This window comes from Pogona vitticeps, chromosome 3, assembly GCF_051106095.1.
Source record: "Pogona vitticeps strain Pit_001003342236 chromosome 3, PviZW2.1, whole genome shotgun sequence".
In the NCBI taxonomy this organism is placed as follows: Eukaryota; Metazoa; Chordata; class Lepidosauria; order Squamata; family Agamidae; genus Pogona; species Pogona vitticeps.
In genome coordinates, this window is record NC_135785.1 from 249,080,106 (window position 1) to 249,100,141 (window position 20,036).

Sequence of the window (20,036 nt, forward strand, 5' to 3'; positions counted from 1 at the left end):
TTGACTGACATGATCATCTAATCAGAGGAGGTATGATTAATTAATTGGTAGAGCCTCTTTAAAGGATAGTCGAATCATAGAGGACTTTGTATGCAGCCCTTCATGTATTCAGCCCCAACTGTGATTAAAAACACTGTGTAGATTTGAAAGGCTTTATAGGTATGTCATGCTGAGAGGGATTTCACTCTCCTGTCTCTGAAACTCTTGCTGGCCCAGTGAGATGTTTGAATTGGGTCTACATTTCTTCAGAACATGGTTGCTTAGTCTTTTTGGTCACCTGAAGCTTTCTCTAGTGCATCTTTTTACTTTTTCTGGCACACTGTGTTCCCAACAAAAAATCACTTGCATAGGGAAAGGAAGATGATATGATTTTTGGTTCCTTTCCAATCCCATGAGTGCCGTATTTGCTGGTGTATAAGACAACTGGGCGTATAAGACGACCCCCCAACATTTCCACTCAAAATATAGAGTGGATGGCTCTGCTGCGGTGCTGGCGGCAGCTGCCCGGGGCTCTGCCTGGGCCCACCCTGGAAGTTCATGGCCGGCAACGAGGCCTGAGGAGGGTGAGGAGGAGGGGAAGCGGTTGAGCGGGCGGCGGTAGCGGAGGAGGAGGGGAAGTGGCTGGGCAGGTGGCGGCAGCAGAGGAGGAGGGGAAGCGGCTGTCTGGCGGCGGGCTCTGGCCGCTCAGGCATGGCCGGCTCTGCTTCCCTCCCTGCATCCAGACCAACCACCTGCCTGCCCGCGTGCCTTCCTCCCCAACCGGCGCAGCCCCGCGTCAGTCACTCAACGGCGGTGGCGGCTCCTTCCTGGCCCAATTGAAGTGCACCCGGCGTATAAGATGACACCCCCCCCCAATTTGGAGGCATGTTTTTTGGGCCAAAAAAAGTTGCCTTATACGCCGGCAAATACGGTACTAAATTCAATGGTCAGAATTTTTAGCATCATACTTGGCTTAATCAGTTGTTGAACTGGCAGAGCACATGGCAGATCTTGCTAGCTTACAGCAGTTATTTCCACCATTCTTAAACATTTCAACAACTGTCACATTTTAAAGCATCCTTTTTAAAGAATCTGTATATGTTGTGGAAAAAGACAGCTAGGCGGCAGTCAATGAATAAGATAGCTATGCACCTGACTCTTTTTTTTCATAGTTTTATATGTCTAAGCTGAAGACAAAAATATAGTTCTACTACTACTGTATATATAACTGTCTTTCAGTGAAATGGTTTGTATACTACATTTTGAGAAATAAATCTTGGAATTGCCCTTCTATAAAAATGAATTCATTCTAGATCAAGAACAACACTAGTACTTAATTCTATTGATCTAAACCACAACTTTGAGTTGGTAAAAATTCTATCGAGCTTTTATGCTAGCTTAACACTGATGTTAATCTCACTGCCCACCTGATACTAGCTAGTGCATGGACACTATCTGTTGCATACTGAGTTCTGCCACGTGGTCTGAGGATGTTGGCAAGGTAAAACATGCTGTAAAGCTACTACCTCTTTTTAAAATCCTTGCCCATCTTGGCTTTTAAAATTCACCAAGAATACTATGGTCAAATGGGCCACCCATGGAATCAATGCTTCTCTTCAAGAAGGCCATGTGTCCTCCTATTTAAAAGAATATATTATAGTAAGGTCAATTCTTAAGCAAACAAATTTAGTGATGGATGGATGATTTGAACAACTACAGACCCATCTCAAATGTTCCTTTCTTGGGCAAGTTAATTGAGTGTGTTCTAACTCTCATGAGTTCTAGCAAGAAACTGATAATCTGGATCCATTTCCATTGAGGTTTAGACCATGGCATGACATTAAAACAGCACTGGTCACCTTGAAAAATCATCTTCTATGGGAAGGAGAAAGCGGAAGTGTAATCCTGTTGGTCCTCCTGGATCTTTCTGCAGTCTTTGAAACCATCGACCAGAGTATCCTTCTGCATTTACTATTAAATTTAGGGGTTGGGGGTTCTGTTATTTGGTGGATTCAGTCCTTTCTTGATGGCTGACTCAAGATGGCAAAGCTTGGGGATGCCATCTCTACCTCCCTGGGACATCCATGGGTTGACTTATCTCTCCAGTGCTTTTTAAATTTTACATGAGGGCACTGGGAGAAATCACACAGAGATTTGTGGCTCACTGTCACTAGTACACTGGTGACACACAGCTGCTTCTCTTTTTTTCTTCATCTGCGAGTGATGATTGAGTATCATGTAACTTCAATAATAATGGACTAGATGAAGGCCAATAAACTGAAACTGAGTCCAGATAGGATGGAGATCCTCCTGTACTAGTTAGAAAAAAAATTATCTGGCCTCAATGAGAATACACTCCTCCTGAATGGCTGGGACTACAGCTTGGGAGAACTCCTCTTAGACCCAGAACTCTTTATGGAGGCTCAAATATCTGTTGTGGCCAAGAGGGCCTTCTATCAGCTTTGGTTGAATGCCCAGTTGCATCCCTACTGGGATAAGAAATACCTAACAGAAGTAGTTCACACATTGGTAATCTCAAAACCAGACAACTTTAATAGACTACTCTATTTGAAATAGCATGGAAACTTCAGCAGGTCCAAAATGCAGCAGCAAGACTGATGATGGCAGATAATAAAAACAATTATATATCCCCAGTCTTGGCATGCCTGCATTGGCTCCCTGTCAGTTTTCTGCTCAATTCAAGGTGCTGGTTATAAACTATAAAGCCCTTAGGGCCTCAATACTTGTTGGAACATCTCTCCCAGAAATCATTTACCCATTGTACCTGCTCCTCTCAACCCATGTTATTAAAAGTGGCAACATGAAAGGTGGCCGAAAAGACGACTACAAGGAGTTGTGCCTTTTAGGTGGTGGTCCCAGTCTCTGGAACAAATTAGCAACAGAGATAAACCAGGCTTCTTCTTCTTCATGCTCAGGAAACTGGTAAAGACATCATTCTTTAAAGCTGCCTTTAACAATCGATGCTGTTCAATTTCTTAATATAAGAATTTTATAGAGTGATTTATATTTATGGTTTAATTACTCTTGTGTATTGCCATGTTGTTTCTGAATGCATGTTTGTTGTATGGGGTCTTGAAGGCTTTACATTTTAACCTATAAACTGCCCAGAGTAGTGCCTGCACTAATGGGGTGGTATATACTGTATATTTCTGTGTATAATACGCCCCCACGTATAAGAACACCACCACTTTTCTAACACAGAATTTCTTTCTTCGGAATTAAGTGGAAGGGGGAAAGCACTTTCTTGTGAGGAATGTGGAGGGGAAAAACACTTTCCTTGCAAGAAAGCGCTTTCTTGCGAGGAAAATGCTTTATTATCTTCTGAGGAAAGTGCTTTCCCCCCTTCAGTTTCCTGGCAAGAAAGCACTTTCCCCATACACTTTCTTCACAAAAAGTGGAAGGGGATAAGCAGGGATCAAAGCGCTTTGATCCCTTCCCCCTCCTTACGTCTGTGAATAAGACGACCCTAAATTTTTAATCTAAATATTTTAGAGAAAAGTATCATCGTATACATGGAATTGGTGAATTTCATTTATTACCTACACAGGAGTAAGTAATAACAAATGAGATGCTGGCAATGCTGAACCTAAATGATTCAGGGCCTTCTAAAAATGTATAATTCAGCTACTGCCCCCTCCTCATCTCTCTGATCTATGGCAAAAGCCCAGTTCCAATTCTGGAAATCTCCAATTTACAAATGATCAGGAAGCCAGTGATGGGGAAAAATCCTAGCTCTCTGCTGCTGAAAGTTACTCCTAGTCAAAGTAGACAACACTAGACTGCCTGGACCAATAGGTCATGATCTGCTAAGAAGACTGATATATTAGGTCCTGTCAGGGTTGGTAAAATGGTAGACTACCTAAGCAGAAAAAAAAATATGTTTTGAGTTTGCTGTGTGTATTTGTGAAGACTTTTTAAAGGCAAACATGGCAAAAGTCCTAGAAATGTGAAGTGGATTAATCTTTTCCCAATAGACACACTTCACCTAGCCTTTTCTCTCCCATTTTTTTGGAGAAGTGTTGGGCAACATTCCATAAACCTCAGTGGAGACTCTTCTACCCTTGCCTTGTGTTAGCAAACTAACAGTGAAGAACAACAGGAAGTAAAGCAATGACATTTTCTATCTGTTATTATATTCTTCTGTTGCAAGTATTAAAAAAAGAAAAGCTCCTTGAACAGAAGATAATTTATGCACAGAAGAAACTATTAAATAGATTTTTACAGATAAATGTGTCTGTGGAATTGAAAATCACATTAAACATTCATAAACAAATCATTTAGCAATTTATTTTCACATCATAAATGGTGTTGTGTTTCCAACTTAAGTTAAACAAAACTATATACGTATTATATGACGGTGAAAATAATTTCTGTTTTAGGAAAAGAAGACAAGAAGTGGAAAAAATGTTTGTGAAAGCGTTCCAAATAACTCCAGATTTGAGTTTTGAAGTTATGGAAAATATTTCAAGTATTATATTCTATCACATAATCAGATCCTAAATCAAGCAGAACATGAAAATGTTAATGGTACCAAATCCATTGGTCTTAGGTTTTCACAATAACTTGACAAGCAAAGACTAAATTGTATTTATTTTTAAACATATACTGTCCTGCAATAAAATTTGTCATGGTAGCTTATAAAACATCAAATCAAAAGTCACCATAAAACACATTCACGGCAAGAAAAGGCAGATGCAGAGCTAAAAATAGCCATTTTATAAAGGCAACAGCAATAAAGTTCAGTTCACATTTATAGTATAAAATCACATAAGCACTTCCTTAATGCAAAGTTTATTTTGACTTGGAACATTTAGCTTCAATACATATGTTTTAAATCCCACAACAGAAGCCCGTATTTCTGCTCTACCTACTTTACAATGAAAATAAAAACCCAACAATAAAAGCTTACATCTTGCAGGTGTGACTCCTTCTTCTTTGCCGATAAATTTAAATGCTTTTCAAGAGTGGAATAATACTTCTCACTTTCCTTGTCAAACTTCTTCTTTCCTTCCTGGAAAACAAATATTCCAAAGTAAAAAACTGGAAACACAGGAGCAGAGGTGTGACATGTATATGGGGGAAAGAAAAAGTCTCACAGAGCCTTTGAGACAGGAATGAAAGTACAACCAGGTCCCCTTATCCATGGGGTCAGTGTCCATGGCTTCACTTAACTGAAGTCTGAAAATAATAAAAACATAAAAAGAAAAAACCCAGAAATTGTTATTTTCATGATGTGATTATCAGAACCAGCCACTAGTGGGAGCCAGAGACTATGCCATGTATACGGTTCACTATTATACACGTTTTCAGCATCTGTGCAGCAGATACTGTATGAAGGTCGTATTGTATACAGGATTTAATGCCTAACTAAGAAGGAATAACGAAAAAGCACCACAAAACAAGCATGTCTGAATCCACATAAGTGCACAAGGACTCATAGTTTAAACACCAGAAAACAAAGCTTTCCAGCAAAGTTAGTCCATACATTCAACAGTAAGCTATCTAGTGATGGACAGGGTAGGATGCTACTTATATCGGCTGTAAACCAACCTGCAATGGCATGCATGTACCCAGCAGTTGGCAAAAATACTGCAACTTCAGTTCAGAAGAATCCCTCTATTCTGTACTGCTGCATCCCGCGCATAAATACACCTGCTTTGAAACCTTAGTCCATATTAGAGAACTTCCAGGTGACAGTAGCTGATGTCTATGTTAAAAAGCTTACCGACATTCTAGCACATTAGGCAGCTGCCTGCAAGGCATAACATTACAGAGTTTTTGCTCAGTTCCTTACTCACTACTTCTGGTTTTCATTTTAATGGAAGAGCTTTTCCTTTCTTACAGCCTACATACTTCATTCACAGATGATATGTCATCATGATGTTTTCCCCTTTGCATTCTCAAAGTAACCAAGATTGGCTACTAGAAGGGAAAATGTCAAAACATTTTCTTTGCAAAGAAAGTGTCTGGAAAGATTTGGGGATAGAACAAAGCTTTTTTTTACTCATCTTGAGTACTGTGTCCAGTTCTGGACGCCATACAGTACTTCAAAATGACAAATTGGAACAAGTTCATAGAAGGGTAACAAAGATGATCGGAGGTTGGAAACCAAGCCCTATGAGGAAGGACTGAAAGAAATAGGCATGTTTAGCCTTGAGAAAAGAAGATTGAGGGGAGATATGATAGCACTTTTCAAATACCTGAAAGGTTGCCATACAAAGGAGGGGCGGGATCTGTTTTCAATCATCTCAAGTGCAGGACATGCAACAATAGGCTCAAGTTACAGGAAGTCAGGTTTCAACTGAACATGAGGAAAAATCTCTCAACTATTAGAGCAGTATGACAACTGAACTTATTACCTCAAGAGGTAGTGAGTGCTCTAACACTGGAGGTATTCAAGAGAAACTTAGACAACCACCTGGAAGATATCCTTTGATTTGTATTCCTGCATTGAGCAGGGGGTTGAACTCGATGGCCTCATAGGCCCCTTCCAACTTCGTGATTTTCATTATTTCTAATCTACACTCTTGATTTTGTAGGGTTTTTTTTCCAAGCGTAGAAAAACAAAACAAAACAAATCAAAACACCGCAGTAGATCAACAAAATAGCATTGTTTGGTTATGCAAGGAGAATCCACAAATATAAGGTTAGATTGATGTATGCCCACAACCACCTTTGCTTTCTGAGAGAAAGTGGGAAAGGCATTTAAGCAGATGCTAAGACCTGACCACTTTAAAAAAGAATAACTGTTCCTTCTGTTCAAAGTGGTGAGGTCAGCCCTTGAAGCCTCTGACTCAGACAGCATCGCAGTCCTTATTCCAGACATGGGTTTGGCCCAGAGTGTTTTTGGCTGATGACCTGAGCAATTCCTAGCAATGTCCTGCCCATGTACCCAAGGAGTAGCTTTCTGGAAAAGGCAGACAAAAAGCTACAGTAGACAGTATATTCCCACCTGCTCCATTTTTGGATTATTTCGGTGGCGTTGTGGCTGGCAAAAGATGGGTCATGTCAACAAAATAAAAAATTCCTGCTGCGAATAGATAAAAAGCTCTGGGTAAATGCAGTATTTCTACAGCTTCTCCCCTTTCAAATGCCATCCATATTCTTTGCAAGAAGTAACACCTTGTTTTAAGAGATGGCTAAATTTGGTTACTTAAGTTATTTAATTGTTTAAAAAATCCCTTCCTTTCAGAAACTGTTTTCATTTTTGCCTTCAAGTTCTCCTCAGGTGAAGTAAACAACTTAATTTTGTTCCAGCTGTGTATGCTGAAGCATATGGGAGAAATACCAAATTCAAACCATCTTATGCAGCTGCAGAAGTTTCAACAGGCTAAAGAAAATAAAAATATAACAATATTATGCACAGTGATTATATTAATGTGGGTGGAATGGATGAAGAGAGCACTCTCAGCTCTAATTTTTGAGAAGAATACAGTAGTGCCTCGCACAACGATGTTAATTGGTTCAAAAAAAAAAGTTCTGTGAAACATCGTTCTGTGAAACACCATTTCCCATAGGAATGCATTGAAAACCGGTTAATCTGTTCCAATTGGAACGGATTGCCGTCCTTAAGCGAAAATCCCCATAGGAAACATCGTTGAGGGAAACGCGGTTCCCCAATTGAAATGCATTGAAGCCGACTCAATGCATTTGAATGGGTTTGCGAAGTCCCTTTTCGCTCCTGTAAAAGTGCCTTAAACTGTTTGAAACCTGTTTTAAATGCTTGGCATTGATAGTCCAGCTTGTGAAACGTATGCAAACTTAATTTGGTGTTGTTCTGAGGCGTCCTTAATTTTTGGTGATTTTTTGTTTTCTCCATTGAAAGCCATTGGACGGACCGCTCTTTGATCTCCATTTCCCTGCTTTTGAAGCTCTCTCATTGAAATGCATTGGACGGACAGTTCAACAGAGTTCAATGAGAGAAAAAACAAAAAATCACCAAAAATTAACAAAGACTCAGAACAACACCAAATTAAGTTTGCATAGGTTTCAGGAGGTGGGCTAACAATAGCAAGCATTTAAAACACTTTTCAAACAGTTTAAGCCACTTTTACAGGAGCGAAAAGGGACATCGGAAAGGGCTCTTTGATCTCCGTTTCCCTGCTTTTGAAGCTCTTTCCAATGTCCCTTTTCGCTCCTGTAAAAGTGCCTTAAACTGTTTGAAACCTGTTTTAAATGCTTGGCATCGATAGTCTAGCTTGTGAAACGTATGCAAACTTAATTTGGTGTTGTTCTGAGGCGTCCTTAATTTTTGGTGATTTTTTGTTTTCTCCATTGAAAGCTATTGGACGGTCAAACAGTTTAAGGCACTTTTACAGGAGCGAAAAGGGACATCGTTGTGCGAAAATTCCCCATAGGAAACATCGTTGTGTGAGGCGGCAAATTTTTAATGAAAAGCCATCGTTGTGTGAATTCATCATTGTGTGAGGCACTCGTTGTGCGAGGCACCACTGTATTGAATAAAATAAAGCACTATCATTAAAAACATCTCTAATAACATGTTAAAACAATAATTTTCATATATTAATTTTAAAAGATACTGTCCTGTAGTTAAACAATTCCCTTCAAGGGAATTTTTTTTACTACCCTTCATCTTATACCATGCATTGATGCCACTATTAAAAATAATGGATACTTGTCTGAATTATGAATGTACAGTAAGTCCTCCTTATGTATAGGATCTTTACCCACTGACTCAATTATCCACAGTTTGAAAATACTAAAAATATTAAAAGAAAAATCATATTACAACATGTTTTTAAGAATGATATTACCAGAACCAGGAGGTTTATCTTTAGAGCAAGTGGCAAAACTGACCAAGGCTAGTCTGAAAGGGGAAAAAGTCAACTTTGTGAAAGTATGCCTTATGCAAGCAAAATTTCTACTGACATGTTTAGCACTTTTAAAATATTGCTTTTTCTCACTAATTTAGTTAAGATTAGGTTATGTACTTTGCACTTTTGATCACACCATGCTCATTTAATAACAATGCTTACAGTACAACCTAGGTGTCTACTTAGAAGGCATGTCTTCTCACTGGTTTCAATGGGCGCTTACATTCTAATAAGTGAATGTAAGAGTACATTCTCAAGGCTGCAGACATTACTGGCATGCAGAGATATATAACTGTTAACAAGTGATGAGTTAATGTAATTTCTCTGTGTGCTTTAAAGCAACAATTCCTAAAGGAAGGAAATCGTTTCTGAATGTTCATTTCAGTCAACATTTAAGTGAAATGAAGTGAGATGATACAAAACAAGGTTCTGTACCAGACAGTTCTGCACTTAATGTGTTCCAACTATGACAAATCAGCCTTTTAAGTTCTGCAACATTTCAGATAAACCCTACTAAGATTCTGCCCACCTGAAGGCATTGCTAACCAGGAGCATAAATTCCAACCTCCCACATGAAGGAAAACAAAAGGTAACCTGTTGTAATACAGTACATGCAATATTTTTTCCCAGCCTTAACTATGTATTGTTCTGAAATGACTTTGAAAGAGACATTAACCACCCCGGCTTCCTGTCACCAGGGCACCCTGTGGACATTTACTGGAAAGTAGCAACACAATTTGGTTTTGAAGTTTTCTCTTGGCTGTTGATCCCATGCCAATAATTCTCTTTTCCCTGATCTTCAATAAAAATTGTCCACAACAACTGTAGCAGGTGTCCGGATCACCACACCACAATTTCAACTGAATCTACATCTACATTTTTGTTTAAACCACGATGGAACGAGTGGGAATCTCTAAACAGGAGCCAACAAGATGGCCTTTCCTGGCTTTTAACAAGAAATTACTTGGACAAATATCGTCAACATTGTTCTAAAACAAAAGCGCCAGTCTTTCAAAACTATAGGTCAGCAAGTCCTACATGTGCCAAAAACTCATATTTGATTCCACTGCAGCACCTGTTCCTCAACTTGTTAAGACTCAAGAAGACCACCAACGAAAGGCAGGTCAGGAGATCAATTCTAATAGCAAAGGAATTGCTTTGTGAAACCCACAGATGTTTCTAAGCATGACAAAAATCTCTTATCCTAAAAAACATTGACATGAAGGTCATAAACACTGGCTGCTGATCTGTTTCAGGGTACAATTGAATGTGCTGGTTTTGCATGACTTCTGTAATTTTGCACTGAACATCGTATAGGCTCCTAAATGGATTGAGTCCAAGCTAGCTCAAGGACCACATCTTCTTTTATGAGCCTGCTTGGATGTTAAGATCATCGGGAGAGGCCTTTCTCTCGGTCCCGCCACCTTCACAAGCGCATCTGATGGGGACACAGGAAAAGGGTCTTCTCTGTTGTTGCTCCCAGACTTTGGAAGTCCTTCCCACAAGAGGCCAGACTGGCCGCATCTTCGCTGTCCTTCAACAAACAGGGAAAGACTTTTCTCTTCAGGCAAGCTTTCCCTCAGTGAAAGGAAGTGGGATTGCCTAGGTGGCATTTTTTAATGGATTGCTATGTCTTACTGCTTTGAATGTGTTTTTAGTATTGCTTTTGTTTACCATTTCTCAGAGTGATATTATGTGTCTGAGGAAGTGGAGTTAATCCCTGAAAGCTCACATTAAAATACAGCAGTTAGCTTTAAGGTGACACATTTTCCTTTATTTTTATTTTTTGTTTTGTTTCTTGCTTGATATGCTTGCAGAGATTAACACAGCTACCACTTCGAAAAGTCTTGTGCATAGTATTTCTTCCTGGCCCTTGCAGAATTCAGCTGATCAGATTGCAACTAGGGGTGAACCATTCTGGATACTGCCCTTAGGGAAGGGAGGGCTCCAACTCCCAGAATTCTTAAAGCATTCCCTAATCAGAATTCTGGAGGTTTCAGCTCACAGACCCACACCTACAGATGCCTTCATTCACCCGCAAGAGGGCCTCTATGGATCCAAATTTAGCTAAGCTAGGGCTTCATTTCCTGCAATGTTTTCTAAGTGTAGTAGTTCTTTAGGAGGCGCCTTTCATAGGGTCTAAATGATAGTAAGATTACCATGTCCAGGGTGATCACATCCTGGATTTTCACACTGAGGGACAACACACTTTCCAACTCATTTCTTCACATCTGCAAATTGCTACCTCTGTCCCTCTCAAACAATAGCTGCCTATCACCATGATATTTCTCCTCTTCCTCTAGGAAACAGCAAGAATCCTCCATCCACAGGCTTCTCTGCAATCACTTTTATTTATTTATTTATTTTTATTTATTTATTTATTTATTTATTTGATTTTTACCCCACCCCTCTAGACCATGTCTACTCGGGGCGGCTTACAAAATAAAACAGAACAGTATAAAAATATATAAAATCATAAAATTACAATTACAATTTCAATTTAAAACAATTAATTTAAAGAGAGGATTACCAAGATGGAATAGCAAAGACAAGAAAATAGCACTCTGTGCTATTTGCTTTCCTTCTTCCATATCAATCAGCCTCAAGCCAACAAATATAGCCTTATCGCACCTCTTCCACCAACTCCGTATAGAACATCCCTGTCTGCAATCTTCATAAGCTCCTGCTCAAAAGTTTGAAGAGATGGCGAACATTATTTGATGACTTATCGCATACTGCTCTAACAGCCTTTACCTATGTTTCAATTCCATTGAAGTATTCAAATACTGTAATGTAGTAAAAGGGGAAAAAAAGGAACAAATAAAGAAATCAGCTGCTTTGGCCACTCTTCTTTCCACTTCAAGTGTGCCTCTTGGGAGCCTTCAAGCAGCCAGCCAATCTGGAAAACATGCCCAAGGACCACCTAAATTGCCTACTCATGATTTTTAAACGAGTACTATTGGATTTCCATTTGAGAATTAGCAGATGACTTTTGCTACTGTTATTGATCTGTCCTTAAAAAAACCATTTTCATTTGGAGGAGGAAACCATCTTTTGGCAAATTTGTTGGCTAATGAAATAAGGAAGCAAGATCCAGTGACCTCTCTGATTCTGGCTTGCTAGGAGACAGGCAAGTCTGTTTGTAAGGCAAAGCTTCTCCCCTATGCTCTAAGATCAATGACACAACACACATGGATACACTTATTGAAAATGATGATGCCGGGCTATGTCTGAACTGTGTCAATTATCAGACACTCTGGCCTATGTTCTCATTCGTTCTATAATTCCTTAAGCAGTTCTTTCTTCAAACAGTCCACAGAGGAAGCTTTCTCCATATTTCCTAAATAGAAGACTGGAAACAATGGGAGGAAAGTCTTCATCTACTGTATTTGCCTTTCAGATAGGCAAGATAAATGACTTCTACCTCTTATATAAACAGCCAACTGGGCAACAGAATTCCAGGAGGTGAATTCTAGTTCCCATCAGAGCTTCTGATACATTGATTATTGCTGAAATAATAGTATCAGAAGCTTCAGCCCACATAATAGAAAGTTACAAAATGGCTCCTATGGTAGAGCTGAAATCCTCTTGTGCAACTTTCTGTGACACAAGTAGGATGATGTCATCATTCAGAGACAGTACTAATTAATTCAAAGTAATTGCAGGCTTCCTGTTCCCCCTCTTTCAGGTCTCAAGACTCTCTAGGGCTTGGTTTTGACTTGGGGAAGCCCTTAGAAGCCTCAGGAAGGCTTTAACAGCCAAAAATCACTGTTGGATTGCCAACATCAATCTTGATCTCGGTGGTGTAATCCAGCAATGATTTTTGGGCTATTAAAGGCCCATTTAATCCTGAAGCTCCCTGAGGTCAAAAGGAAGCCCTAGGGAGTCTCAGAACTTGAAAGAGGGGGGAGACAAGAAAACTGCAATAAATTTACATTGAATATTACTGACACAGGAGGAGGATGCCTGCTTGCATGGCAAAAGTTACGCCAAGAAGATTTCAGCCTTATCACGCTCTTCAAATCTTTATCCAACTGTGTTATGCTTTGGCTATAGAGCCCAAAGCCCAACACTGTTTCTCCCCCCCCCCCACGTGTATGAGATCCTACATTCAGTCTTTATCACCCCACCACCACCACTAAGAGTATCACAGAGTTTATAGACTTGGAACCCGGTCATATATTAAGTGCTTTGCCCAAAACATACCAAGAGAGTTGTCCAAGAAACCCACTTGTCTATGGGCCAAATGTTTTCCTGTAATATGTGACTACTGCAGGCTTTGAGTTTACAGCTTGCAGCATCTAGTCAAAAGAGGTCTAACAACAGCCAATATAAACATCTTAATGAGCACATTTCTGCCAGAGATTAAATACTACCGTACTTGCTTCAAATGTCATGACTACAATACTGTAGATCCATCATAGACAAAGGAACAGCACGCCTTCTCCATTGTGGATAGTTTAGAGATACATTAATTGGATCTAGCAAACTAATGCTGGACAAATGCACATATTGGGACCACATCCTCTAATGAGATCTTGTGTGTTACAGTGAAGCCATAGGAAACATTAAAAGGTCAAAGAGGAGAAAATCTTCATACTCGTAATTGTCATCAGCCATTCCCAGGATGTTTCACAAGACAAATATTACAAATGAGCAAAACATGTCTATTTCTGGTAAGCAAAATACCATCTCTTTAGGGCCAAACTAAATGGCAACAGATGTGTACATTCCTGCCCCTATTGCTACAATCATATAGGAAGTGGAGGGATGGTTTACCAGAGTAAAGTTTAAATAGCAAAGCAATGGGCTTAGACCATTGCTATGTGCATGCTGCGAACTGTGTTAAGGATGGAAGTCTTCTGTCTTCACCTCTGTCAAGAAGGTGAATGTGGGAAGTAAATATTAAGTATTTGACTCTTTACATGGTGGGAGGTAAGCAGATCCATGTACATTTTAGATCTGCAACCTTGTATCTCCACCAAGCACTCTACCAAGGTTGAATACCTGAGAAGCAGAAAAGGGTCTGTCTCTGTAACTAACACTTGACAACATAATTTTGGGGGGGATTGCAACCCCCAGAATTCCCCAGACAACGTGGCTCACTAGAGCAGGGGTGGGCAATTAATTTCTTTAAGAGGGCCACATGAAAAATCTGAACTGTGTCTGGGGGCCGAACCATCTTTACTTAAAAATAAAATGAAACAGTGATGTTACGATTGTTTTTATTTTAAACTTGTCAATCTTTACAAATACTAAAGAGGTTTTTTGTGGTGTGTTACCTGATCAACTTTAGACAAAAAGCTATAAATGGTTTTGATGTTCAAAACTGTCCGTGGGCCGGACAGGAGTGGCTCACAGGCCGCATGTAGCCCTCGGGACGCACTTTGCCCAGGTCTGCACTAGAGGAATTCTGAGAAACGGAGTCCAAAAAGTGACTCTTGCAGGGGTCAGGAATAGAGATGGTGGTATTCACATTTGTATGTGAATATCCCAGCACAGGTGGCGTTAACGAGGCTCCAGCCCCATGGGGCTGGACGGTCCACTCAATGATCCACCTTTGCTGTGGATGCCACAATTCTTCCAATGGCTTCACAGATCACAATCCGCTCGCCACTCTTCAACCTTGCAGAGAGGCTTGACCTCCTGCCAGGAGTGGCGAGCGGACCGCACGCTGCGGAGCCATTGGTAGAATCGCACCATCCACGTCCGATCAGTGAGTGGACTGTCCTTGTTAACGCCACCTGTGCGGGGATATTCGTATACAAATACAAATACCCCCATCTCTAGTCAGGAAGCAAAGTGTGCTGCTTATATATCATCCTGTAGCACTTAAAGCACTCTCTGGGCGGCTTAAACTTTTATTATGCAGGCGACACGTTGCTTCCTCAGTGAGCGGGCTACCTAATTTACTGTCTCTGGAAAACAGAAGGCTGAGTCAACCTTTAGCTGCCTACCTGAGCTTGCTGGGATTGAACTCAGCTTGTGAGCAGGGTTTTTTCTGCAGTACTGCAGTTTAACCACTGCTCCACGAGGCTCTTCTAACAAAGGAGCCCAAATAATACAAGATTTAATATTGGCATGAGAACAGCTAAGGAATCCTGTTGAGTTTTAACTTCCCACTTCCAGTGCCTTCCCAAAACTAGCTAGCTACAGATTGGGCTTTAAAGGTGTAACTTTATCTGGGTGGCACACATATAATCTCATGTGTATCTATTATGTTTACATACGTGCAACAGTGCACAGAACTAAAGCCTAAGATATGGAACATGCAGATAGTTGCAAAATATGCAGCATACTAAAAATGCATCAGTGTATTTGGTACAGGATCTTCCGAATTCTCCCTTCCAATGATAACATACGACAATGCTAAAAAATATTTCTAAAAATCCCCTTCTCTCTATTTCGTATCTCCCACATTTAAAAGAGAAACAGCTTGAAAGGCAAGTTTTTCTCCTATAGGGAAGGGAACTAGAGATAATTAATCTCACTATAATATATTTTCAAACGGTGATCCCTGTGATGGAATGTAATACCTTCCTTAAGAAAATCAAAGAAGGGATGAAAACATTTATTTCAATATATTACTTGAAGCAGTATGTGCTTTGAAAATGAGCAACTAACCCAATGGGCTCCTGATACTTTCCTTATTGATCTCTTTTGACTGTGTTTTAATGACTGTGTATGTTCTTTGGTTCATCATTAGGAACTGTTCTGTCAGATAAGTTAAAAGATTCTTCTAGTTCAGGGTTCTCTCTCCCAACTGCATGCAATGCGACAGACATTTACAGACTCAAATCACAAAGGTAATATGCAAGCAGCTGTCTTCTGATATTTCTACCAAATCTTTGAACTGTATTCTTTGGCTGTTCGATTTAGCTGTAATGAGTAGACGAAGATGAATCCTGCCGGCACAGGTGGCGGGCCCAAATAGCACCCCGCCCCCAGAACCCACCGGATCTCTTACCGTGCAGCGCGTATAGCCAGCGTCATTGGCAGTGTGCCAATCGTGGCACTAGCCTAACTGCTGGAGCCCCGCCTCTCCGCTCACCTGGCCAAACAACAGCTGAGTTGGGAGAACTCATCATCCTGCCCTCTTGCCAGAGTGGCCGGCTAAGCAGGGAGGCAAAGCTGCACCAGTTGGGCTACTGCCGCGATTAGCACACTGTTGATGATGCTGGCTGTGCGCACTGCACGATAAGCGGTCCGCTGGGTGTTAATTGTCTTCGTTGATGAAGATTAATCCCCCATGTCTAATAAAGAGTAATAGCCACTGGTGGTCCTATCCATTTCTTGCCTGTGTTTCCCAACTTTGGGTCCTTAGCTGTGCTTGGACTACAACTCCCAGAATCCTTCAGAATCCTAACCGCTGATCTAAAGGCTGCCCTAGGGCTGAAAAAATCTTTTAAAACACACACGTGACCAACTAATTGATCAATTACAGCAAGGTTGTATTTCAAAGGGAGAGACTAATCATTTTATTTTATTCTGTCTGGCCATAGTTTTGAAGGTTTTGCATGGTCAGAGAACCTAAAAGTGTGATATACTGTACAGGAAACACATTGAAAGATAGTGACATAATCTATCTTTCACAAATTTCAGAAGGTTTCAGGTTTAATCTCTGACACTGCCAGATAAGGTTGGCAAAACTCCCACCTGACACTTTTGACAGGCAGTGTCAGTAAATGTAGACAATATTGAATTCAATTGATTTATAACCCTCTCATTATATGGACACGTCTTATATTCCAATATATTTTAAAGCCAGCTGAAACAATTAATTCCATCGGTTAAACATGCATAATGTGATGTTCCTTCATTTGTCTGTCTCAAAACTTTCTTCAGTCAATTTCACAGACTGAATTTCACTATTAGCTATTACTTTGAGTGGAGACTATGAGTGGTTAATTATAAACTATTATCATGTCACCCTTCATCATCATTTTTTGAAACTAAAAAAAACCACAAATATTTCAGCTTTTTATCACAGCACAGTCCTCCAATCACTTGAACATTTTACTTGCGCTTTTAAAGGATCTTTAATTGAAAGTGGCTGACATGGCAAACAGTGGAAAAAATTACTGATCAAAGTTTATTTACAGATTTGTAACCCTCTTTGTACCATTCACAAGGGCTGCTGATGGACAGAGCAACAAACTTTAATCAAATACAACATCTGCTAAAATGGATTTTCCCAGGAAACTATCAAATAACATTGCATCACATAAGCCCTCACAGTTGGGAGAGCCAGGGCTATTTCTGAGAAAACAGTCTCATGCTCCTGCTTACAAATTGTTTACAACTGTTCTCCTGTTTACAGACAGAAAATGGGCAAATTAAACATAAAGTTAATCAGGGTGATCCAGTCCTTTACATACACTGGTAAGCAGTAAGAGGAAAGAATGAAATAACTGGGCATGTATAGCCTTGAGAAAAGAAGACTGAGAGGAGACATGATAGCACTTTTCAAATACAGTACTTTAAAGACAGTCATACAGAAGAGGGGCAGGATCTGTTCTCAATCATCCCAGAGTACAGGATACATAATAATGGACACAAGCTACAGGAAGCCAGGTTTAGGCTGAATATAAGGGAAAACCTTTGACCAAACTCTAGGAAGCAGTGGAAAATAGGAGGGCCTGGCGTGCTCTGGTCCATGGGGTCACGAAGAGTCGGACACGACGTAACGACTAAACAACAACAATGAAGGGAAAACTTCATAACTGTTGGAGCAGTATGACAATAGAACCAGTTACCTCAGGAGGTGGTGAGTGCTCCAACACTGGAGGTGTTCAAGAGAAAATTGGACAACCATCTGTCAGATCTGCTTTGATCTGGATACTTGGCACTGACTAGGGAGTTAGACTTGATGGCCTAATATGCCCCTTCCAACTCCATTATTGTACGATTGTATGATTCCGTGATTCCAGCATGAGGCCCATTTTGTTGAAATATTTTCCACTGCTCACAGATTCTATTTTCTGTTCAGAACAAGCAAGTATGCAAACTAAGTCCCAGCCATTCTGAGAACTAAGGATTATTGGTACAGATCTTCTATTAAGATGCAGAGAACTCAAATCGCATTGTGAATTTTTGTTGTTGAAAGCCTTCCCTGTTGTAGTTCTAGTAAAGAGACTCAGGTTTTAATGATTAAACTACAGTACTCCAATCAAGCCTCCGCTCACAACTTGAGTTCTGTCCCAACAGATTCAGGGAGCCGGCTCAAGGTTGACTCAGCCTTCCATCTTTCTGAGGCCAGTAAAATGAGTTCCCAGCTCGGTTTGTATTGTTGGGTTATCCACTGCCCAGGGAATGCTTTAGCACTATGTGGTGGTATATAAGTTGAAACAAGAAGAAATGGAATGGTCTCCTCACTAAGAATAGGTGGGGTGTCAGTTCTAGATATATCTGCTATCAAATGAAGTCCCACCTATTAAACTGCTAGACAGCTCAGCAGTTCAGAAGTTGGGAATTCGATTCCCCTTTGTGCCTCCTTGACAGGGCTGGACTCAGTGATCCCTTCCAACTCTGCAGCTCTAAGATGATGATGATGATGCCTATCTTCCTCTTCCTTAATGCTATCAGTTTCAATTAATTGATTGATTTTTTTAATTTTTGGGTTATTTTTGAGGACAGGCTTTATTGTATTTCCTTATATTACAAATCCTTTGGACTTTCTTTCCACCTCAAAAAGAATACAGATACACTTTTAATTTTATTTATTTATTTAAAACATTTTCACCCCAAGGCGGCTTACATAATTAAAACACAGAAGCTTTAAAGAGTGAATAACTCAGATACTAAAGAAACTAATAACATATTAATAACATTAGGTAAAGCATTACTAAAGTAGATTTAGAAGCAACAAAATGTAAACCATCTTGTTTTAAAATATATCCTAGACAGTATGTCATTAAGGAAAAGCCTGTCTGAAGAGAAAAGTCTTTGCTTGCTCGCAGAACGATAGCAATGATGGGGCCGGCCTGGCCTCCTGTGGGAGGGGCTTAAAGAGCCTCCCACATCCCCACCAAGCGCATCTGTGAAGATGGTGGGTCAGAGAAAAACGCCTCCCCGGATGATATGAACACCCAGGAAGCGTCAGAGAGGGAAATACAGTCTTTGACATTGCTTCAACCCAAGCCGCTTAGGGCTTTATAGGTTAAAACCTCTAAAATAAATAAGCAACTAAACAATTTTGTGCAGTTATTCGCCAGGCTGCAATACCGTAATACCTTACCAGAGGACTGAATGTTGGAAAGATCGATACAAGATAATGTAGACTGAGTGCTTTGAACTCTCTGAAGTGCTGCTGAAATACAAAGCACTGTTATTCTTATGATAGATACTGAGCCATATCAACAGGGAAACAAACAGACCCCGTCTGTTGCTGTGCCAAGAGCAACAGAAAAAAAAGAGGGAACGCAGAGCTGTGCGGAAGCGGGTGGGGGAAGAGAGAAGATGCCTTCAATATCTTGAAAAAATTCTTGGTTGGCTCCTGTCATCTACTTTGATCTGACACTGTAGTGGCCAACCAGTGCTTGAACAAATGCTGCTACATACATTACAGAATGGATACCAAGGAGCCACATGGAAGCTTGCTCTAAACGCACTCACCATGGTAATCTCTGAACTGCACAACATTACCAGCTGGGAACCAGCAAACCACATTGACCAAATAAGGCAAGTGAGTCTCTGTTTGAAATCCTTTCCTGCTTAGCTCACTCCAAGTTTTCCTATGATTTGTGCTATAAATGATAGAGGTCACTCGCCCCCTCTTTGCAGAACATCTGACTTTGAAAGAATGAGCCGCTAGGCTAGAGTTGGGTTTCTATACCCTAGGGGTGGGGGGAAGAACAAGGACGAGACTTTATTATATTTACAAACATTAATCTTATAGAGGAAAGGGGGAGCACATATGTTTTCTCTCCTCTCTCTTTCACTCTCATCACTACAAAGCAATATAGAATTTAAGAAGCTGCTCTTCTAATGACACATTCCTGTTGCCCCTCCATCCTGAAGATCTGGCAAGGTAATGGGCAGGTATTCTATTGCTTCCATCCACCCCTACAGTCACCAGATCATCCAAACAGCAGACAAACTGTGGAAATGCCATTTCGGAAAGGTGTACATTTTAAAGTTAATTTTTAAAAAAGTTCCAAATAAGTTACTTTCAATGGGAGACCCAATCATTCTTTTGTGTTC

General features: G+C 40.3%; 1 protein-coding gene across 1 annotated transcript in view; it reads right to left on the minus strand.

The window, feature by feature from the left end:
* Positions 1 to 20,036, minus strand: part of ARHGAP42 (Rho GTPase activating protein 42) — a 189,913-nt gene that overhangs the window by 56,187 nt on the left and 113,690 nt on the right. Inside the window, exon 5 of the mRNA XM_072993618.2 lies at positions 4,910 to 5,011. Coding sequence (XP_072849719.1) covers positions 4,910 to 5,011 — 102 coding nt within the window. The remainder of the gene's footprint in view (positions 1 to 4,909; positions 5,012 to 20,036) is intronic.